The 23,317-nt window shown below is 45.0% G+C and overlaps 3 protein-coding genes across 5 annotated transcripts in view; 2 read left to right on the top strand and 1 right to left on the bottom strand.

Annotated features, from left to right (window-relative positions):
• ralgapa1 (Ral GTPase activating protein catalytic subunit alpha 1) overlaps positions 1–9,225 on the top strand; it is a 47,245-nt gene extending 38,020 nt beyond the window's left edge. For 2 of the 3 annotated variants that reach the window (XM_047014238.1, XM_047014230.1), the window contains exons 41-42: positions 3,586–3,710; positions 7,048–9,225. In XM_047014238.1, the coding sequence (XP_046870194.1) occupies positions 3,586–3,710; positions 7,048–7,193 (271 nt within the window). In that variant the 3' untranslated portion in view covers positions 7,194–9,225. Of the gene's footprint in view, positions 1–3,585; positions 3,711–5,248; positions 5,280–7,047 lie in introns of all 3 variants that reach the window. The other variant, XM_047014246.1, reaches the window with a different exon arrangement.
• Positions 9,226–9,374: 149 nt separating this feature from the next.
• Positions 9,375–11,476, bottom strand: LOC124462800 (insulinoma-associated protein 2). The gene has a single exon (XM_047014463.1). The coding sequence runs from the start codon at positions 11,404–11,406 to the stop codon at positions 9,766–9,768; it is 1,641 nt and encodes a 546-aa protein (XP_046870419.1). The 5' UTR covers positions 11,407–11,476; the 3' UTR covers positions 9,375–9,765.
• A 6,200-nt stretch (positions 11,477–17,676) lies between these two features.
• nfkbiab (nuclear factor of kappa light polypeptide gene enhancer in B-cells inhibitor, alpha b) lies at positions 17,677–20,301 on the top strand. The gene is made up of 6 exons (XM_047014554.1): positions 17,677–18,006; positions 18,454–18,559; positions 18,776–19,007; positions 19,207–19,295; positions 19,424–19,687; positions 19,805–20,301. Exons 1-6 carry the CDS (start codon positions 17,741–17,743, stop codon positions 19,838–19,840), a joined length of 993 nt encoding a protein of 330 aa, XP_046870510.1. The 5' UTR covers positions 17,677–17,740; the 3' UTR covers positions 19,841–20,301.
• The last annotated feature ends 3,016 nt before the right edge of the window (positions 20,302–23,317 follow it).

The raw sequence follows: 23,317 nt of genomic DNA, 5'->3' as shown, positions 1-23,317 counted from the left end.
AACGTATCCCTGTAGAGGTTTGGAGATCACCTACCTGCTACTATCCTCTGTCTCTCTCTTTGCGTCTCTGCCACTCTGTGAACTGGTCTGGCTACAGAGAGTAAGGAGATAGGATATGTGTGTGCGGTGGGGGGGATGAAGAAAAGAAAATGCAGGAGAGATCAATCTGTGGCCTGTAAGCAGTAACAAGCTCATCGTGGTAATTTAACACACTACCAGAGAGTGTTCCTGGCCTCTCTGGCTCCACGCAGCGCCGAACCCAGAGACAAGCCGAGCGCCCCCTCACATCTAATGTGCTAACAAGCTCTCCTTCCCTCGTCTCCTGCCTGGCAATGTGCCTGCGCCCTGCGAGGAAGCGACAGAGGAGCGAGAGAGGAGCATGGTGACAATGAGGCACACGGCAGGAGGGGGAGAGAGAGAGAGATGGGGGAGGGGAGGGGAGGGGGGGAGGGAGGGCACAAGCACTTCTCCCCTCTGCCTTTTCATCAGCAGGGAAAATGAGTTTCTGGTAATACACAAAAGAGGCTATTCTCCTCCCCTCCTCTCTTCCTTTGCTTTCCTTTCCTTCTCCTCTCCTCTTTTGCTTTCCTGTCCTCCTCCTTTCCTCCTCTCCTCCGCAACATTCTGTCTCTTCAGTTTCCGTCTCACTCAGTCTCTCTGCAGACGCGTTCTTCTTCTTGAGAAGCCGTTAACCACAATGTTCATCAGCAGAGCTCTTCCAGCAGGTCTACAGCAGGGCAGAGCCGTGGCAACGGGCAGTTTTTATCCTCGCCTCTCTCTCTCCCACTAGTTCGCAAAGAGCGAGGGGATTAGTTGTCGTGGCGACAGGATGGCATTAGTGGCGTGTGGCGTCGGTCGGTGAGGGGGACACACGCAGAGCGAGGGAGCAGTAGAGGGACACAAGTAGTGGAGGAGAAAAGGATGCTATTAACTATCCCAGCAGTGTGGCTTTCCCTGCTGCTGCTATCAACACTCAGGTCAAGTACCCTGCCCCTGGGCTGTGGTCTATAGTGTAGACTGCCTTTATATGCCCCTGGGCTGTGGTCTATAGTGTAGACTGCCTTTATATGGCCCTGGGCTGTGGTCTATAGTGTAGACTGCCTTTATATGGCCCTGGGCTGTGGTCTATAGTGTAGACTGCCTTTATATGCCCCTGGGCTGTGGTCTATAGTGTAGACTGCCTTTATATGGCCCTGGGCTGTGGTCTATAGTGTAGACTGCCTTTATATGCCCCTGGGCTGTGGTCTATAGTGTAGACTGCCTTTATATGGCCCTGGGCTGTGGTCTATAGTGTAGACTGGCTTTATATGCCCCTGGGCTGTGGTCTATAGTGTAGACTGTTTTTGTAGGGTCCAAGCCCTGAGTTTAGTTCATAGTAGGAAACAGGTTCAACCTGAACTTTATCGACATCTTAATGTTAAATTAAGATTCTCACATAAGCCCTTTTCTGCATGGCGTTTGTTATGTAGAACCTGGGAGGTTTTCGTTCCAGAGCAGGGTTTGGTAAGTGGAGACAACAAGGTCATGACAATCTAGGTCTACTAAAGCTCTTTGTAGCCAGGAAGTGGGAAACAGAACCAGATGTAGGTATAGAGAGGAACGGCCCAACCTGAACCTGGTGAGTGTCATGGTGGGTTAGGAGTGATTCCTGTTCAGTGCCATGTGTGTCTGTCAGACCTGATGTCAGTGTGACACGTTTCCTGTTCCTGTCGAGTGCTAAGTGCCCCCGTCTGAAGGTGTGACGATCACAGCCCCGGGAAGGGATACCAGTCATTACTAACTCTCGCACACACACACACACACACACACACTTCATGAAAACCCCCAATGCATACAGATATTATTCCGCTTGCTTTCTCCCTCTCTCCCTCCTTCTCTGTCTCTCACTCAATCACTGTCTCAAACACACACACACACACACGTACACGTCTTAAGGCCTTGAGCCCAACAGAGCAGGAAGTGAAGTGATGGGAAACAGGAAAAGGCAATCGGCAGGTTTTGTTCCCCCTCTGAGCAGTTCCTAACACACACTTTCACACACACACATTCGCATACTGTGTCTAACACACACACACACACACACCCTGTGTGTGAGAGACACTGCTAGAACACTGTTAGTGTTGTTCTTCTGTCAGTTCACCCCAGGTGTCTCATCACCCGCACACACACTCCTCCTGTGATGCTCCTGAAATAACCTCTCCCCTCTCTCACCCACAGCACGGCGCCCGCCTTGTGCCCCTGCCCTCCCTACCCTACCCTCCCCTGCTCTCTCTGCACCCCTCCTCACCCTGCCCTCCCCTGCTCTCTCTGCACCCCTCCTCACCCTACCCTCCCCTGCTCTCTCTGCACCCCTCCTCACCCTGCCCTCCCCTGCTCTCTCTGCACCCCTCCTCACCCTACCCTCCCCTGCTCTCTCTGCACCCCTCCTCACCCTACCCTCCCCTGCTCTCTCTGCAGCCCTCCTCACCCTACCCTCCCATCCTCACCCCTGAGCTGTCTGCCCTCCTCTCCCCTACGCCCCAACTCTCTCTGTAACAACTTATTTTCTTTTTCCTCTGCCGCCCTCCTCACGTATACTCTCTCTCCCTCTCTCGCTTTCTCTCTTTCTCTCCCCCTCTCTCTCCCCCCCCCTCTCTCTCTCTCTCTCTCTCTCTCTCTCCCCCTCTCTTTATGTCTCTCTCTCTCCCTCTCTCTCTCTCTCTCTCTCTCTCTCTCTCTCTCTCTCTCTCTCTCCCCTCTCTTTATGTCTCTCTCCCTCTCTCTCTCTCTCTCTCTCTCTCTCTCTCTCTCTCTCTCTCTCTCTCTCTCCCTCTCTTTATGTCTCTCTCCCTCTCTCTCTCTCTATGTCTCTCTCTCACCCCTTTCAACCTTTCTCCTCTTCTGTCCTTCTCGATACCTTTCACCTTCATTCCCCCTTTTAGTTTTTCTCTCTGGTCGTCTCTCCTCCCCCACGTCTCACCCACTATAGGAACCTCACCCCCCCCCCCCATCCTCCATCCTCTCTCCTCTCCATGTCAGTTCATATTCTACGTCTTAGTTAATCCAATCGTCTCCATTAACAGAATCTCATCATTCTAAACCCATAATACGCTGCAGCCTAATGCAATACAGGCCATTTACCCAATCCCATCATTTTCTCTAAAGTGGATCACCAGGACAGTAAAGGCCATCGCCGGCCCATGTCAGCCTCTACCTCCACTGTGATAGGTGGATAATACAGTTGTGACATTATGGGATGTCTGCCCTTACCTAGGAGCCTGTAATGCTCCCTGATGGTTGCCATTAGGAACGGAGAGAGACTTTCTGATGGAGAGTTATGGAGTTCATTAAAGACGTGTTATCAAGGTAGAGGAAGAGGCAGGCCTGGAACCAAACAGTTGTTAGTTTGAATCCCTGCTAAACTGAGGCTGAAATTTGGTAAATGAACTGCGTAGAGGTTTAGGTTAGACAGATGCTGTATGTAGGGGTTACTGTTGGAACAGGGCCGCTGCCAGACAGTTGGAGTGGATTTGGTTCAAATCCGTGGTTCAGTCAGAACGTTATCTCTGCTAGCAGTGTTGTTTTTCCCTTGACCTCTGAACCCAGCTACGAGGAGAGAGCGCGGTATCTAGAGACTATCGTCCAGCACCACCTGGAGCCAACCACGTTTGAGGATTACGCTGCCCGAGTCTTCAGTCCTGCCCCTTGCCACCACCTCTCCTCCGACGCAGGTAAACCACGCCTCCCTCCCAGCCTTAGACCAATCACGGTTGACCTCTCATCTTCCATCTGCAGACTCACCCAATCAGGCGGGACCTCACCTGTAAGTTCACCAATAGGGAAACAGCTTACCGGAAGCTGTAGTTCTAAGAGAGGATGGTAAAATGAGAGAGATCCTGTCCGTAGATCCTCTCATTCCTAGCACTCCACCTCTCTAACTCTGAAGAGGTTAAAGTCATAATCCACAGTTTTGCATAACTGACCATCTTGCTGGGTTGGGGGCCCGGGAACAACAACAGCACTCTTTCTGGACGCTGTGTTTGTAAGCAGAGCTGGAGCATCCTGCTCCTGTTTCAACTGCAGATCATGACTTTATAGGAGCGGTTAGTAGATTCAGCCGGTAACCGACAAAAATAGAGACATAGAGACAGATTGATACTTTGTAACACATTGTGTACTCTATCTCTATAATCTGTGATCCCACTGACTCGCTCAGTGTTGTTTCTATCAGAGTGTGGATGTTTAGCTACAGACACATCACAGCCTGTCTGTGTAGCTACATACATAGTTATAGACCTGTCTGTTTAGCTACAGACACATCACAGCCTGTCTGTGTAGCTACATACATAGTTATAGACCTGTCTGTGTAGCTACATACATAGTTATAGACCTGTCTGTGTAGCTACATACATAGTTATAGACCTGTCTGTCTAGCTACATACCTAGTTATAGACCTGTCTGTCTAGCTACATACCTAGTTATAGACCTGCCTGTCTAACTACATACATAGTTATAGACCTGTCTGTCTAGCTACAGACATAGTTATAGACCTGCCTGTCTAGCTACATACATAGTTATAGACTTGTCTGTCTAGCTACATACCTAGTTATAGACCTGTCTGTCTAGCTACATACCTAGTTATAGACCTGATCTACAGGCTACATTTGAACCCTGTCTGTGTAGGTGAAGACAAACAGTACAGACCTGTCTGCCTATCCAGCCCCCATGCATGGCACAGACACAAGCTGGTTATGGTGGGGTCACAATGGTCATCTCTCACTAGGAAGTTGAGTATACTTTAGACCGAGCTGTCCAAACTTCAGATGTTTTTGACCAGTGTAATTGCTATCAGGTCATGGTGACCCTGCCATAACGAACACACCTGTGCCCTCTTGTGTTGTTTGAGCTTTTTTATGAACATGCAAACCTGTTGCTTTGGGACTGAAACACGACCCAGCCTCGTGGGGGTGGGGGATGGAGACCTGGAGTCGTTTCCCAGCTCGTACTGCCATATTGTGGAAGAGTCAGTGGTGATGAGGTGGTTGGTCGTTCTTCAGCCCCAAAGCCAGACCTTCTCTAGTGAAAACCCCTGTTTCTGTCTCAGCTAACAGCAGCCATACTCTGCCTCCCTTTAACAGCCAAGATCATAACACTCTTATTTGTTTCTTTTCTCTTTTTTTTTTTTTTTTTTTTTTTTTTTTTTTGATTTCCCCATTAAATGTTCTTGTTTTTTTGTTATTTTGTCCCTCTCCTTTCTGTTCCCTTGTAGATCCTAATGTTTCACTTGTGTATATATAAAGGTAAGACCACCTGGAGATCAGCTGACCCTGATGCTTCTCTCATTGGCTAACCGTACAACCTTCCCTCTGATTGGTCGCTCCGCCTCCTTCCCTTCTTCTCTCCATTCTCCGGTTCTTACAGTGTGTAACGTGGATGCCAGTTTGCATGTGTCTGTAACAGGCCAGTCGGGCTTCAATGTCGTCTCTGTTTCTCTGTTGTCTTGGTGACCACTGTTATTAACCCTCTTGTTCAATAACCACTAACTCCTAATTTCTCCCCTTGTTCTCTGGCAAAATTGTGTGCAAAGACAGGTCACGAAACACACACACACACCCACACACTGTCTGGATGCACTGCAGACATGGTTAGTTTGGACTGACATTTCAGTGCAGTTTCTTCTTGTTTCCTCGCCTCCATTCTAGAGTCTAGAACTGAAAGATGAATGTTAGTAATAATAGCGTAATGGTTTATAAGTCACTTATGGCACAGGGGTGGGGGGTTGAGGTAGAGTGTGTGTGTGTGTGTGTGTGTGTGTGTGTGTGTGTGTGTGTGTGTGTGTGTGTGTGTGTGTGTGTGTGTGTGTGTGTGTGAGAGTGTGTTGCCTCAGTGTTCAGGTCCTGCTCTGGCTGTCTTTGTGCTGTGTGTGCTATCGATTCCCTCTCAGCCTCCTCACTGCTCCTCACTGCTCATACCTTTTATCTTTGATCTCTTCCCCTTTTTTCTCTTATTGTCTACGTCTTCTTTATATTTTCTGCTGGTGTTCTAACTCCTGGCTTGCTCTCCAATACTCTATCTCCCTCTCTCTCCTTCCATGTGGTTTTCTATCCTTATTCCCTGATCTTTCCTCTCCTCTCTCTCCTCTCTTCTTTGTGACTCCTTCTCACCCTCTCAAGAGAGCAATGGTTTGCTTTACCTTCTGGTTCCCAAAGTCCCTGTAGACAGCCTTGGACAGACCAAGGGCAAGGGCAAGGGGCTCAAACGGAAGGTGTTTCATGCTAGCTGTGAATGGTACGAAGAACCAGGAAGCTTTTTCTTACATCTGCCTCTCCCCAGTTCCCTCTGATTAGTTTCAGTTATAGAGGTATATAGGTGTGTGTAGTAACAGTATATACTGTATATACTGTTAGGTCATGCCAGTATAGTTATGACAGCATGAATCCAGTGCAATGTTATGACAGCATGTCTCCAGTGGAACATTATGACATCATGACTCCAGTGTACCCTTATTGCAACATAACTCCAGTGTAACCTTATGACATCATGACTTCAGTGTGTCCTGATGTCATCATGACTTCAGTGTAATCTTCTGATAACATTCCTCCAGTGTACACTTACGACAGCATGACTGCAATGTAACCTTATAACATCAATGACTACAGTGGAACATTATGACTGATGATGCTTGTTTGGTGACCATGTAGTTAGTGGCTCCACTTCTATGCTGCAGTGTAGTCTAGTTGCATGTAGTACCCCTCCCAGCCCTCTACAACAGAGCCGACCTCAGAGAGCTCGTAGACACGCTAGGCATGGTAGAATGGTGACCTAGAGTCTGACCTGCACATCCAGGTAGGTAGGATGAGCAGGTGTGTTAGAGCTCAACTGGGCCTGTCTCTCTGCCATTCTGCCTGTCTGTCTGTCTGTCTGTGACTTGTTAGTCTGTCTGTCTCTGTCTGCCTGCCTACCTGTGTCTGTCTGCCTGTCTGTGTGTGTCTTAAATAGACAGGCTATGCTTTTTTTATATCCTTTCTCTGTCTCCCTCTCTCCTTCTCTTTCTTCTCTTGTTCCCAGGCTCATGCCTAGAGAGTCAGTGGGGAGAAAGTCCAGCAGTGCTGCTCGACGGGACCGACTCAGCCTCGCCAATGTCCCCTCGTACTAGCAAGAGCCGCATGTCAATGAAGCTACGACGCTCTTCTGGATCGGCCAATAAGACCTGAGTTTCCCTCCAAATCAGCCAATAAGACCTGACTTCCTCCCCAACTTGGCCAATGAGAACAGATTTCCCCTTTGGATCAGCCAACATGACCTGACGTTAGCGTGTTGCCATGCCTTGGGCCACGCCCAGCATTTACCTGGGCTGCTACACCTGTCTGGCTCAACCAGTCTCTGCTGTTACACCTTCCTGGACCCGCCTTACCTGTCGAGATAACACTCAAAAAGACAAGAACTCCTGTCACTACCTGGATCATCAAAAACAGCCTCCTTCAAACTATAACAAAGAAAATACAGAGACTTGTTCGTCTTTTAAGGTTACATTATAGGCAGTGAGAGAGTGTACTATAGTGTATGAATAGTTTATGTATAGTGTGATTTTCTGTCCGATGAGTCATGTGCCATGACGGAAATCACAGATTTGAGGATGGAGATGATTCATTTTCCTAGTTGTTAGGTGGATGCTAATTGGTCAAAGTTTTTTTTTTTAAGCTATGAAAGGCTGGTCATGGATTGGTCTAAGTAAAGCACTTACGGTTACTTCAGATGTTGTTGTTTGTTTATTTCACGGTGAACGTGAAGCTGGTCCACTCTTGAGTATAATATTCACTACTTTTTATTTAGGGGTTATGTTTTGTTTATCTTTTTTTTTTTAATCAAGATTGTAAAATTGGTTTTCACCTGATAAAGAATGTTACTGATTATTTTGTTTTGTTCATATATGATGTGTTTATTTGACTCACCCCTATCTATGACACACTTGTGATGAATATATATGTGAGAATATATACATATTTAATGTGTATAGAGTATGGACTGTATGTGGTCTATGTATATATTTGAAAATAGCTGCCAAAAAGATGACATATATTAACCTCAAACTTCATGGAGACCAACTGTTGGACACGTGACAGCCCTTAGGTCCTGCTTAGCCTCTGTGGGAGAGATGCAGGCTGATGTTCAGCTTCACTTCATCACTCATAGTGGTTGAGGTCGAGCTGTACTGTATGTGCCTAGCGTCAGCATCACCTCAACATCAGTCTCTCTGGTCTGCAGCCTGATGTGCTGCAGCTGAGCTTTCCTGCAGAATGTCAGGACTGCAGGTTGGGCCGTAGAGCTAGAGAGGAGGCCTGTCCAGACAAAAGTTCTCAATGGGACTGTGTTCTATTAGCTGTATTTCTATGGTAGGGTCCTCCAGCATGTGTCTGACAGCAGTGGTCAGTCCAGTTGCCAAGGCTGTCCACATCCACACACACCCACACACCAGTACACAGACACCGTTTTTTTTTAAATCTCATGCTTTTGAACAATGCTTCGTCCTGGTCTGTTAGGACTGTGCTATGTGTTGTTGTTGGATCATTTTTATTTTATTTTGAAGATAATTGCTTTCAGTTGTAGGTCCTGCAGGGAGAAAGGGACTGTTCAGTTTATAACATCTTTTTACACAACTGCTGCCATCGTGTGAGTTGTAACCATGTTGTTGTTATGATTATCTTTGTGTATTTGTTTGAAAATTTGAGATCATTTCCAATTTGAATGCTTTCTTAAATTATTATTTTCCAATGATCAGAGGACAAGGTTGGAATACGATGATCAAAACGCTCAACCAGAGCTGGACACAGGAGGGGTCATGTCCTGCAGCCTTACGTGATTTTGTTGCACTCTCAAACTCAGACCTGCACTCCAGACAGTCTTGTGTGTGTACCACATAGTAGAACACTCCAGACAGTCGTGTGTGTGTGTGTGTGTATACCACAGTAGAACACATGTTCACCTGCTGTCCTGCTATGTGACTACTGACCAAATACTGCATGACACCAGTACTAACTGCATGTGTTGATATGACAGCTACACAAGCGCACTCTCACACATACACACACCCACACATACACACGAGATGACATGCAATTGACTCTAGTATTATTGTCAAACTTAGTAGTATCTATACATTTTTAAAGGCTGTTGCAGACTTGGGAGTGGATGTGCAGTGGAGTTTGACAATAAAAGTATTCCTGCCACAACTCCCCCAGTGCTGCATGTGTCATTAATGTTGTTGGATGGTGGTCATTCGGATGGGTCATACACGTATAGCCTACTAAACTTTTTTACATTTTAAACATTTATTGACAGTTATAGAATAAATTCATAGTTCAGCTCACAACATAAACAAAACAAGAGTGGGCTTAACTGTAAGACCATTATGAAGACATTTTTTACCACAAAAGAAAAAAAAAGATTTTATATACTAACAATAAGCTTGATTTTCTGTATGAAAATACGTCTTGGTAGCCTTGCTTACATAGGAATGCCACATCAAACAAACACACTTTCCATAGGAACTACATTAGATAAATGTTCAGAATATTCAGAATCCCTCTTTTTATTACACACTTATGACATAACTCTGGACTATTTCAGCAAGGTTTAATTGTACCCTCTTCGCTGCAGCAGGCAGTGTTAGTGTGTTCAGCTTCAATAATTGCAAATTAATGTGATGACGTTTTTACCTTGTTACACAAATCATAAAATACCAACTTCAATGTAATACATTACAAAAGACAACCATATTATTGTACTCTAGCAACCGGGTCGAACCGCCATTTGTAGCAGCATCACTTGCCGCGTCTCGGTTGGGTGCGACTTGTTGATGTGGCGAGTGAGCCCGGGTGAGCTGTAGAAGGTGGACGGACAGTGCTTGCAAGTGTAGATCTGCTGGTCCCCCTGTGTCAGCTCTGGTCTTACCAAAACCCCGGGCCCCGCGTTTTTCCCTGTCGGCCCCACAAGGAGCTCGTCTCTCATTGCATGCCAGAGTCTGTGCTTGTCTCGGATCTCAGCGGAGGGGAAGTGCGCTCCGCACAAGTGACACGGGAAAGTGATGTGTCCGTTCTCTAACTGAGTGTACGGAGAAGCTTTGATTGTCTCGTGTGCCGCAAGGTGTTTCCTGAGATAAGCCTGTCTACGGAACTTTTTGCCACAGTAACGGCAGTCGTACATCTCCTCGGCTCCGGGTGGTTCTAGAAACGGAGACGCGGTCATCTCAGGCGACTCGGGACAGAGCAGAAGGCTAGGGCTGTCCGTCGACCTGTTGTGCAGGTCGATACATTTTTCCGGGATGGTCCTATAGCGATGATCATACGGTGGTGGATCCGGTGACCTCCCGCGCAGAAGCTGTTCCTGACTGTGGGAGCTGTCCAGCGCGCGCTTACACTGGGAGCTCTCCATTGTGCTTTGGTGCTGATTGTTCACCCTCAGCTCGCTCGCGTTCTCCTTCCCCTCCACCGACTGTCGATCGTGGGTTCGTGTCTCCAATTGCATCTTTTTCGTTGCCTCTTCGTTGTTTGTTGGGCGAGGCTTGTGCCACCTGCGATGGGAGGCCAGGTTAGCAGGACAGCTGAAAACTTTGTCACATTCAGGACAGCGATACTCCACGCGCACGATTCTAGAGCACTTGTGTTGTGCGAGGGAGAACGGGTCCGGGTACTCCTCCTTACAAAGCTGACAGATGAATTCACCTAACGGTTTCTTATTACCGGAGGATGATCCCGGTGGTTTTAACTCTGGACTTTCCTTCTTGATCCTAAGACCCAGTACCGGCGAGGTAGTGACCTCGTCCTCGTAACTGAGCTTCCGAATTACCTTGGGCTTCTTAGCCACCGACTTGGCCTTGCGCTCCGGCTCTACGTATGTGCGTTTCATGGTGTGGTGGACAGTAGGATAAAGGTGCAATGTAGGGTCATACTTCATATCGGCGTGTCCAAACGAAGCATGGTTCATCAGTAGTCTTTCAATAGACGACACTGGGGTGGGCATTGGGAACGGTTCTGTTGCAGTCGCTGTGGTCAGACACCGGTCGAAGAATGATTTCTCCAACTCTGTGCCAACTGGTTTTATCGGGCTGTAAGAGAGGTCCGCCCGGCCCGGAGAGCTGTCGTGCTCCAGGTCAGTGAAGGCGTATTTACCAAAGTCCATGTTGACCTCCACTCGTTCAGCACCCTCAGGTAGCTGCGCCTGGTCCGCTTCAACCGGGACGCAGGTCCACGGCTCACTGGCGTCCACAGGAACCGGGAGGTTCGGGAACTCAACCGGCACACTGGTTGACCCCTCCAATGTTTGCAAAGGGAAATCCGCACAGGGCTGCTCATCGTTGACTGTGCGTGCTCGGTAGGACGACGAAGAGGTACGTTTGTTACTCCTTTTAACTAAGAATCCTCTGGGCATGTTGACGCCGGACAGATCCTCAAGTCCACTTTGAAGTGTAGGCGGAAAGCGCACAGTCCCCGGTGATGAGAAGCAGGGGGCTGAGAGGACACTGATACTTGGGTGCGCGTGGTTGGTTTTTTATCTTTGGGGTCGCCTCTTGTGTTTTTTTTTTTCTCGTGAAGTCAGTTTGTGTCAAACCCTGTCCAATCAGCACGGACAACAGGGAGGTGGGGCAAGCCTTAAATATCCAGTTACAGTGTCACAGCTAATAAGGATTATGCATTTCAGACACTTGACATCTTATCATGGCATGATTTCCCCAAGTGTGCGTTAAAGCACCATTAGGCTAATCTACATCTACAACATATTTCTGTTAGATCCTAATGATAACCTACGCCAGTGCATGCCAACACCATCAAGGGCACGTACCTGATGAGCTCATTGTAATCTACATGTTTAGTTTAATTTTATTTAAGTGAAATGTCACCTTCTGTGTGATTACACTTCTTTGATAAGCAACAGTCGATTTTAGTAATAGCCTCAATTAGGGGGAATGGCAAGGCCTATTTGGTTTTCAGAGGTAGACTAAATGAAGATTAAATCTGATAATGTATCTATAATCCGTAATTATATAAAAAATCTTTATTCTTTATTGGTATCTTTATTGGTGAGAGTTTAATCTATGATCACCTATAAGTCACGTATTGGTCTTAGGCTAAATTTGAGGAATTCTTAATTATAAAACCAGAGATGGCAAAAGTACACACATCCTTCACTTAAGTAGAAGTACAGATAGTCATATTTAAAAAGACTGGTAAAAGTCCTGACTACACTTTTTCACTCAAGTTAAAGAAGTATGAGCTCTGAAAAAGTGATAATTACTAACCTGTTTTAGTGGCATGATTTGGGCTGTGGTTTGAATAAACAGTGTATTGTTTTAATCCATTTGTCATAGCTAATTGGCGAATATGCATTTACTTTAAGTAGACTGATGCGCATGAGAGTGAGCTGTGATTGGATGATCACAGGTGTCGGTGATCATTCTCAAGTGTCCTGGTCAGCACTGCTGCTGTTGCTGTTGTATCAGTCAGTGCTTAAATCAGCGTAGCAGTCAATAAAAGGGACATGAGAGGTCAGATATAGGACAAATCAATTAAGCACAAAATAAGGGACTAATACGGAACAGTTAGCAACCGTAGTCACGCTGGAGACTAGAACATAGTAAAGAAAAGTACTGAAACCAGAATATTCCCATCTCTGCAACACTGTATGTGTAATAACAGTGTAACAACAGTGTAACAACAGTGCAGTAATGGTGTAATAACATAATAACAATGTAAGAACAATGTAATAACATAACAGTGTAATAACAGTGTAACAGAGATGGGAAGTAACGAATTTACATACAGATTAAAACTAAAGTAACAAGGCTGGATTGAAAATGTAAGAAGTAGGAAGTACAGATATTTGTGTGAAAAAAATAGTGAAAATAAATAGTGAAGTAAAGTAGGCTGCTGATACCAAACAAATCTACTTAATTTGGCTACTCTACTTCCCATCTCTGTAGAAATCCAAAGAAATCCCGTGATTTTTCTGCCTCTCCGTTCCATCCACGTGCATTTGCATTAATAAAGGGCCTTCGGCGTTAATCTGTTGATTTAATGCACTTTACCTGCTTCCTCGTTCTACTCACGCAGTGTTTTACCCGAATGCTAACAGAACGATTAAGCTGTTTACTTTGAAAGGCAGCTTCACCAGCTGGGCTGTCTGCCTTTCAGACTTTAATTGAGAGCCAAGGACACAGGCAATTTATCAGTGAAACATTTTCTAAATTAATTCAATTTATAAAAGTATAAATTGTATAAGTATGTTCACATTAATTTAATGTAGATTAGTGCAATTATCTATTGTACATATTTACGTTACCCTTTTAACTGAGAGGGAAACATGCAGTGTGTTTTACCTATACGCCTTTATAATAATGCAAGTTGTAATACGAGATCATAGGCTATGTGTGTTTTTGTCAATCAGAATTCTACCATCTGAGTAGCCTATGTGTAAATTATTTACATGTAGGGCAGTAATTATAGATGTGATCAAAATTATTATTCGTTTTTTATAAAGTTATGGTCCCTATGTAACAAAAGGCCACAATTTGTAGGCCTATGTCTAACAATAAATTTTTAGTGTTAGTCTCAAAAACACTGACAACGTCTTATCAGTTAAGGTCATTCGTATGCTAAAGGTTTCCTCGTTACATTGTATGTTAGATGATAATAAATGGCTCCTTCTTTGTTGCAGTAACGATGGGAATATCTCCGTGTCCACTTTCCCTGGTGTGAGGCACCGCTATCTCCCAACAGAGGGGCAGCGACGCTCAGGGCTCAGAGCTGGTGGCGGCCCAACTGGCCGATAACCCGCCAGCTGAAGCACGGCATTCACAGCGATCCACCTCGGCGAAGCTGGGAACGCCGATAAGGAATCGGAGAGGAGAATCACTCTTTATCCCTGGGGGAGCGTAACGAGCGGCCTTGGCGCCTCGCAATATGCTCTTCCCAGTTGGTCCATGGTTTGGGGGCGTCGCTGGAAACTAATCAAGGAGGATGAGCGTGAGAACTGGCCCCCGCTCTCAGGCTGATGGCATGACAAGGGCCACCTTGGGAATACGGGCTGTCCTTTCAATAGGGAATGGCAAATTGATAAGCAATCACTGTCATTTATCTAGAGTGAAAAACAAGCAGAAGTCTAATGGATTCGCGTCTCACACTTCGATGAAAACGGCAAATTTGACATAGGCCTACGTGTTTAATTTGTTTAGTACTTTCGATAAATGTCAACGGCATATTTTCTTGAAAGCCTCGAAAGATGGTTCTGAAACATGTAATTGCAGCTGGGTAAAGAAGGTTGAAGGTTGTTTGTAGCCTGGGGAGATATGGCTTGTGTATAGACTGCTGAAGATGAAGTTATTGATCTCTTGTGTTCCAACAGTCTTAAAGTATTACGTCTGGACCTCTGCCCGCGCCATGTGGTCGCAAACCCAAACAACTCAGACGTTGGAATTCACAGTAATCGCTTACTTAGGCCTAGGCTAGTAATTAGGCTGTTTTCAAATGCCTTGGCTTGTTGTCTTCATCGCTGCCTGGGAGCGCGGGTGATTATGCATTATATGATGATTAAGTATTGGTGTTGGATTCAACGGATGGCTCTCTGCTTAGCACGAAGCGCTTCAGCACCGCGGGAGGTGGACAGCTCCTGCAGCACGAGCCCGCAGCCAGATATAGCTGGCAGCTCCTGCTCGACAGCTTGCTCCGTCATTAACGTTTAATTGTTTTTATGCAGCGCTACTCCGGACCGTTTATAACTTATAACGTTTTCTTGGAGTCTCGGTGTGGTGGGTGTTTCTGTGTGTGTGTGTGTGTTTGTGGGAGGGAGGGAGGGGGGCACTATAGGCTGTGTGTACTAACGTAGGCCTATGTAGCTTCAACATTATTATGTATCAGGTTGTCTGTCTGTTGGCTAATGTCAATCCATAAATGAACAGATAAACTACAACATTGTCAGTGGTGTTTTGTGACATCAGAATATTGATTGTGCTCTGTCGCCATCTTCTGGTGGTGTAGTGCAAAAATAAACCAGCATTTTTGTTTTGCTAACCTCCATGGGAACAACTGTGGTAAACTCATCGATCCATGGTCTTAAATCCCATTGATCTTTGCCAAAGTGTTGTATTTTATTATTTGTCTAAATCCCGTCATATATTAATGGCCGTATTGATGTGTCACTTCGAGCATTTCAGGAGCCCCAAAATGAATATTCATGACGAATCACATCACAACTTGAAAGCATTAGTTTATGCAAGACCAATCTACTATATCGTCTTAATAAGTGAGAGCTATTATATTAACTGGTCAGAAGTGAGGCCAGCTGATGTTTTGTTCAGCCAGAGAGAATGGTGTCTGTGTTTCCTACCTGTGACTCATATTCCACCTTAACCTGACTTCTCTGTTCTCTGTTGACAGATCTGAAAGAGAAAAATACCTCACGTTTCCTCCACTTCACTTCACCCCCTGTCTCTTTCCGTTTCCTTACAAGCAGCACCCCTCCCCTTAACTCTTATCTTCCTTCTGCTTTCCTCACGTGTCAAGTCTTGTGGTTGTAAAGGTGAGTCGCTAAAGTTGTGGGAAGTCCAGAAGGATCCCAACTCAAACTGCTGAGTCACCTTGTCACACGGTGTCCTTGCATTGCCACCTCCTCACCTGGTGCACTGTACCTGCATCCTTTCCCATGGACATTATAACAATATCTTTGTGGGCAGCATGATCTGTTTTTCACCCCGTGGTCCAGCCCCAGAACTCTGTACTGGACTCAAGTGCTGTTACGATCATTGACATCCAGCTCCTTCCCTCATCTACCAAGTTGAACAATGGATTTTGGTGTTTCAAAACCCATTGACACTTTCCTGCTGTATGACTATGTTTAGCCTGTGTTCTGCTCCTCTCTTTCACCAACCGTCTCTGGAGGAGGGGATCCCTCACTGAATTGCACCTCCCAAGGTTTCTACAATTTTTCCTCCTGCAGTGAGTTTTTCTGGGAGTTTTTCCTTTTCTTCCTTGAAGGTTTAAGTTGGTTTAGGGGCAGTTCTATGGGCGTATGTGAATCCCTCTATGACATGCTTGCGTGTAAAAAGGACTATACAAATACATTTTGATTTGATTTGACCCCTGTTCTGTCACTGCTGAGATTAAGGCACATAAAACAGTGCCTCCCACAGAAGGTTGCAAGGTTATTTATTTGCACCAGTAGTGAACAGAGTGATTCAATGTGGCTTACAGTTCTTTGCGTGAGTCACTTGTGTACTTTACAGCAAACACCAAAGTCATGATTCACAGTGATTCACCATCGCCACTACTGTACATGTCCAGTCTTGTTTGTTGCCCATGAACATGTGTCTCCAACGTCTGCCTCAGGACCTTCAGCACTGAGGGAGTCTGAGGGATTCCCAGTCACAACCTCCATCCTCCCGTCAACCTCTACCTTACACCGCCAGAGTTCCCCCCAAAACTCCATTTAAAACACCGTCCAGCACAGACCTTAAAGGGTGTGAGTGCACGTGCATGCAGTACACTGTGAGTGTGTGTGTGTGTGTGTGTGTGTGTGTGTGTGTGTGTGTGTGTGTGAGTGTGTAACTCGAAGAGTTCATGTGTAATCTAGCTGCTCCTCCTTCCCTTTTGGTTGTTACCACACGCATACACAAACAAACACAAACACACATATACTTGACACAACTAGTTGTTAGTTGCACTAGTGTTGTTGTTCCTCCTGCAACACAGTGCTGGCTGGGAATTTCCTAAATTGTCTGTTCACTCAGTCATGTGACTCCTCATGAGAAGCAAAAGAACATTCCTAGAACCTAGACACAAACAAAGTGCCCCTGCTCTGATTCATTATGGAGATGCCTAGTTTGCACCACTGTGGGTAATTTATCAGGTGTTCGTTCTGCATGCAGCTTCATTATAGCCTAAAGCATTCACGTAAAAAATGTAATATAACCCCACTTCATGCTCTCTTGAACTGATTAACAAACTAAAAATTAGAATTTCAACGTATCAAATGTTCGTTTCAAAGCGTCAGTTGGGGTCCTATATCAGCACATTCTCACAGTTGGCACCAGCATAGAGACAAATTAATCTAGAAAGGTTTGCTCCTACCCATTTAACCTCAATGTTTTGGCTGAGCTTTCTGGCCTTCCCTGTTGTACAATCTGCAGATAGAGAACATTCCCCTACATTTCCTTGTGTGCTCCAAACTTACTGACAGTAAGATACATCACAATGGAGTTTTCCTCAAACTGTCGTTCAAAGAACTTCTCAAGTGTTTTGTTCCGTGAAGAATGTGAGTTCAGCAATACTCTTGTTATTTCCTGTCAAATGTATGGTTGGTCCAGCTAAGTGACTTTTGAGTATCTGAGTATCTCTAAAAGAAACACATTCACATACAGGGAACTAATAGTGGCTATTATCTCAATACATTATTTACTTGGCAAGTGACTGTAAGGTTTTCAGGGAATTCCTATACCAGCTATAGGTAGTGTGCAGTATCTGAATGCCTCCTAATAATAGTGGGAGTATTCCTGTCTACATAGACATATATCCACTAGAACGGCTGTATAGGCTTTCTGCGACTGTCAGAGCACTACAGAAACCCCCCTGAGGCTGGAGTCAGCCGGCCATAGTTGTCCTTCGGAAATCCCCCACCTAGTTCCGTTGGCTCCAGGCTCCTCCCATCACATTATAACCTACAGTCTGCGGAACACTCAACCTTACAACCCAACTAACTCGACATAGTGTCAACAATGGACAAAAACCTCTATCGAACAAGTATCCGAAACAATATGGATTATAAAGGCGACGGTAGCGATTGTAAAGAGGGGAAAGTGCAACCCAGTACAGAGGAACGGTTGGATAGCGGCCTGGACTCACTGAAAGAAGAGGAATATCAAGAGGTGGCAGGGGAGCTCGAGAGGCTTCGGGTGGACTGTGCTCCGCAGAAGCAGAGACCTGAGAGGCACGATGGCAGTCAGGATTTTTGGAAGATGCAAGTTTCAGAAGACGGAGATACGTAAGTGGAGCAGAAATTATTATAGAATCGAGTATAAATTATATTAAATTAACTAAAAACTAAAAGTTGGCCTATATTTTTACCAAGTTTTCGAACTGCAATCAGACTTAAATTTGATTGTGATATTTGTTATTATGCATTCGGCTTACGAATCAAGTTAATGCAATGCACTGCAGGATAGTTGGAAAGCTGTGGTCGCGGTGCATTTTGCGTAAACAAAAGACTATTATCAGAACGGAATGTACTATGGCTCAGGGTCAAAGTAGGCGGCGCACGAGCTCAGCTGGGAAAGTCCCGGGCGCGCTGCCAGGAATCCGACCGACTCGCCTAGCGCGCCATTGCGTCCAACCACCACTAGGAAAAAAATGTACATGAAGTGCTTGGAATGTGCAGCGAAAGTTGTTCTTTCTGTCCAATAACGAAACATATCCTCTCTCTTCCCTCCAGACTTCTACACCTGGCCATTATCCATGAAGCCAAGGACTGTGCGAAGAAGATGATCCAGTTGTCCCGTAATGAACCCTTCCTTAACCAACAAAACTACCAGAGACAGGTACACAAATGCATCTGTGCTACATATATCTTTAAGAACTTGACTTTGTGCACTTCAAGAAAGAAAGCATTTGCAGAGAGAAGGAGAGAGAGAGAAGTGTGAGACAGAGGATGGAAAGAGAAATAGAATGAGAAATATGGTTAATGTAAAAAAAATCAAGATGGAGGTATCACATGAAGAGAACTAAACCCCCCTCCCTGTTTCCCCCTCCTCCAGACAGCCCTCCACCTGGCGGTAGTCACAGAGCAGCCTGAGCTGGTTGACTGTCTTCTGGGGGCGGGGGCAGACCCCTCCATGGTGGACATGGGGGGTAACTCCCCTCTCCACGTTGCCTGCCGCAGGGGCTCGTTGGCCTGTTTCAGCCTGCTCACACAGACACGCCCGGGCTCTGGTTCCAACCCTGGCGCCAACCAGCTAGCGCACATTATGGCTACAAATAACTACAGTGGTAAGAAACGGATCGATTTTTTTCTCAATCCATCTAAAGTGGAGTGTTAAGATTCTTTCTAGATTCAATCAATCTCCTGACTCTGTCTTAAGGACTAGGTTGCTGAGAGCCATCTGTGGGCTACTTGTACTAGTCTAGACCAGCCTGGGCTGGTTAGTCCTGTTGTCTAATTGAGGTGTGTCGTTCTGCTTTGTTCCAGGTCAGAACTGTCTACACTTGGTCTCCCTGCATGGCTTCCTGTCGCTGGTGGAGAACTTGGTTGCTCTGGGGGCTGATATCAATGCTCAGGTATTGCATGTAACATGTATGTTACCGTGGTTATATCTGTGTTAACACACATCCACAAACTTCCCCTCTTTGGTGGCTTCTACAGAACTAAAGTGGCCTAACCCTACATTTCCCCTCCGGGCCTCTAGGAGCAGTGTAATGGTCGTAGCTCCTTGCACCTGGCTGTAGACCTACAGGATCTGGACCTGGTTCGACTGCTGCTCCGCAAGGGAGCCAATCCCAACAGTCTCACCTACGGAGGACACAGCCCCTACCACCTCACCTACGGTCGCCATAACGACACCATCAGACAGGAGCTGCTCGGGCTAACCAATCCTGAGCTGAGGGAGCTGCCCGACAGCGAATCAGAAGACAGCGAGGAGGAAGAGGATGGCCAGTCGGAAGAGGATGAGGTGTGTGTCTGTGAGGACAGTCTTTGTAGACTAAGAACTTGTAAAAGGTGTACGTAGACGTAGGTATTGTATAATAAGTATTGTAAGACTCTAATTTACACCTTTCTCCTCATGCAGGTGGAGTATGATGACATCCAGTGGAACGGTCATTAGCAGTAAGTAGGAAGTAGGCCCTGGAAGCTCCAGCAAACCACAGCATGAAGATGATGTCACATCCTGGGGCCAGTTGCTGGCAATGTACGGCGGGCATGTTCAGTCAGTGCTGATGCGCAGCGTGGACAGATGGCACAGAACGGACAGATGGCATGACCTCGGACAGACTATGAGTGATGGAAAGCTGTGTGAACCAATGAGACTTTTCGTGTCAACGTGTCAATAAATCAGTGGATGTGCTATAACATGGTCGTATGGTTCTGTGAGAGAAACCAGAGTGTACATCATCCTTGTGTTTTGGGGACACCCTCATGTATCATATTGTAAATGTATATGTAAAGATTTATTTTTTTATAAAGAAAAGTGTACATTTGTAAAGACGTTGTAAATGTCCTTTGACTTGTGAAGGAGACGAGTCACACACACTCAAGTAAATTAAAACAGATATATTTAACATCCGGTTCTTTTTCAGTCTCCATTAATCCCTGAGCTAGACAAGAGTATGATATGAAGGAGTGATCTCAATTCTCTCTCAAAAGATAATCTCCAAATAAAAAATGCTGCACACAGCATATGTCAGATCCAGGATGTAGTTCCTAAAACATAGGTCTTTATTAACACAATCCTTTATTATTTTTGTCTGTCCAATACCCCTTTCTGACACTTAAACCACCAGAAAATTAACTAGTTACAATTATGAGGAACTGAAAGTGGTGTCCTATTCTAGGAAGAACACAGAGTGCAGAACCGTTCATTGTCAAAGTGCTGATGGGAAACATCAGCTGACCGAACAGGAAGTTCCCAGAGGGGCGTGGCCAGATTCCTGATAGCAGGAAAAAGAAACTTGGGGGATTTTGATTTTGATCAAGTAATTTGATAGTGAAACACAAACGCATGCCGGGTTTACAATCAAAACAATTGTGAAATAGTGTGCACATTCAAATTCGGAACTAACAAGTGAGTCACTGTGGTTTTATTGATGCAATAAGTTTATCTATGTACAGTGGCTCGGGGGTTTTCAGGTATGCTACAGTAGGTCAAGTCATTGCACACCAAGCCCACCCATCCTCAGCCAGCAGCCCCAGGAACCGGCCTACCTTCAGGAGAACCTTCATCTGTTACGTTCAACTCAAAATTAGGTGATTGTTTAATTTCACTTGTTAAATTAAGTATAGTATTATTATATACTTATATATAATATTTATTTATTTATTTATACTATTTCATGTGTCATGTCTCAAGCTTTTTAACTTTCAAAAACGCCTAAGCAATGTAAAATAAAACTAAAAGTGGATTCCTGAGGTTTGCTTCTGTCCCAGCAGAATCCATGGAAGTTCCCGTACAAAACAAGTTCCTAGCAAGAATATTCTTAGTTTGGTACACTTAGTGCTGAGAAAACATCAGAGGGGAATTAGAAGCAGAGATAGAGAGCCCTGAGGAAGAGTGAGAGATAGAATCAGACAGAATCAGAGGCAGAATCCGAGATAAGGAAAGCAGAGAGAGATTGTGTCCTGACAGCGTGTGATCAGTATGTAATCAAAATCCCCAGAGTTAATCTACTGCAGGCTGTCTGCATAGTACAGTGCCCTCCAAAAGTATTGGAACAGTGAGGCCAATTCCTTTATTTTTGCTGTAGACTGAAAACATTTGGGCTTGACATCAAACGATGAATGTGAAACCAGAGATCAACGTTTCAGCTTTTATTTCCAGGTATTTACATCAGGATCTGATGCACAAATTAGAAAATATCACCTTTTTGTTCAAACCCACCCATTTGTCACGTGAGCAAAAGTATTGGAACATATGACTGACAGGTGTGTTTTGTTGCCCAGGTGTGTCCTATTACATACATTATTCAATCAATAAATACCACTGAATGTCTACACTCAGGTTCAGATTGGGTAAGATAGGTTTTGTCTATGCAGACTGTATTCAGAGGTGAAAACAACATGAAAACCGGAGCGCTGTCTTTGGGTGAAAAACAAGCAATTGTGAGTCTTAGAGAAGATGGAAAATCAATCAGAGCCATTGCAGAAACATTGGCCATAGCCAGTACAACCATTTGGAATGTCCTGAAGAAGAAGAAAACTACTGGTGTACTAAGTAACAGACGTCGAACAGGTAGACCAAGGAAAACATCAGCAGTTGATGACAGAAACATTGTGAGAGCTGTAAAGAAAGACCCTAAAACAACTGTTAGTGAGATCAGCAACAACCTCCAGATGGCAGGAGTGAAGGTATCACTATCTACTGTTCGCAGAAGACTTCATGAACAAAAGTACAAGGGCTACACCAGAAGATGCAAACCACTCATTAGCAAGAAGAATAGGAAGGCCAGGCTGGAATTTGCCAAAAAGTACAGAGATGAACCTCAAAAATTCTGGGACAAAGTTTTATGGACTGATGAGACAAAGATTAACTTTTACCAAAGTGATGGAAAGGCTAAAGTTTGGAGAAAGAAAGGAACTGCTCATGATCCCAAACACACAAGCTCATCTGTGAAACACGGTGGAGGTAATGTCATGGCTTGGGCTTGCATGGCTTCTTCTAGGACGGGCTCATTAATCTTCATTGAGGATGTAACACATGATGGCAGCAGCAAAATGAACTCGGAAGTCTACAGAAACATTTTGTCTGCCAATTTAAGGAAAGATGCAACCAAACTGATTGGCAGAGCCTTCATCATGCAGCAAGATAACGACCCAAAACACACTGCCAAAACAACAAAGGAGTTCATCAGGGGCAAGAAATGGAAGGTATTAGACTGGCCAAGTCAATCTCCAGACTTAAACCCTATAGAGCATGCATTTTACCTGCTTAAGAGGAGACTGAAGGGAGGAACCCCACAAAACAAACAACAACTGAAAGAGGCTACAGTGAAAGCCTGGGAAAGCATCAAAAAGGAAGAATGCAAAAGTTTGGTGACGTCAATGGGTCACAGACTTGCTGCAGTTATTGAAAGCAAAGGATTTGCAACTAAATATTAAGTCTTATTCACTTAAATATGTTTGAAGTATATCTGTTCCAATACTTTTGCTCACATGACAAATGGGTGGATTCAAACAAAATGTGATATTTTCTTAGTTGTGCATCAGATCCTGATGTAAATACCTGGAAATAAAAGCTGAATCGTTGATCTCTGGTCTCACGTTCATTATTTGATGTCAAGCCCAAATGTTTTCAGTCTACAGCAAAAATAAAGGAATTCGCCTCACTGTTCCAATACTTTTGGAGGGCACTGTATGTTTATGGACAGGCTGGTACCTAACATTCAGTTTCTATCAATATCAAGCTTTGATGTGCTCGCATCACGGTCAAGGCGATTCAGACTAATGGGTTGGAACTAGGGCTGGGCGATATATAAAAAATATGTATATCTCGATATTGTCAAGAAATTTACGATATATATATATCTCGATATGTTTGCATTAAAATTATAAATTTATTTTTTATTTTGCCCCCATTAGAAAACAACGA

The sequence above is a fragment of the Hypomesus transpacificus genome, chromosome 3 (assembly GCF_021917145.1).
Source record: "Hypomesus transpacificus isolate Combined female chromosome 3, fHypTra1, whole genome shotgun sequence".
Classification (NCBI taxonomy): Eukaryota; Metazoa; Chordata; class Actinopteri; order Osmeriformes; family Osmeridae; genus Hypomesus; species Hypomesus transpacificus.
Note: the sequence above shows the minus strand (reverse complement) of the source record. Positions and strands in the feature narration are given on the sequence as shown.

What these genes read in the sequence shown, in the direction of transcription:
- LOC124462800 (XM_047014463.1), bottom strand. Translation starts at nt 11,406, where the DNA reads ATGCCCAGAGGATTCTTAGTTAAAAGGAGTAACAAACGTACCTCTTCG.
- nfkbiab (XM_047014554.1), top strand. Translation starts at nt 17,741, where the DNA reads ATGGACAAAAACCTCTATCGAACAAGTATCCGAAACAATATGGATTAT. An exon ending in AACAAAACTACCAGAGACAG is followed by an intron (nt 18,560 to 18,775) that starts GTACACAAATGC and finishes CCCCTCCTCCAG; the next exon opens with ACAGCCCTCCACCTGGCGGT. An exon ending in GGGCTGATATCAATGCTCAG is followed by an intron (nt 19,296 to 19,423) that starts GTATTGCATGTA and finishes CCGGGCCTCTAG; the next exon opens with GAGCAGTGTAATGGTCGTAG.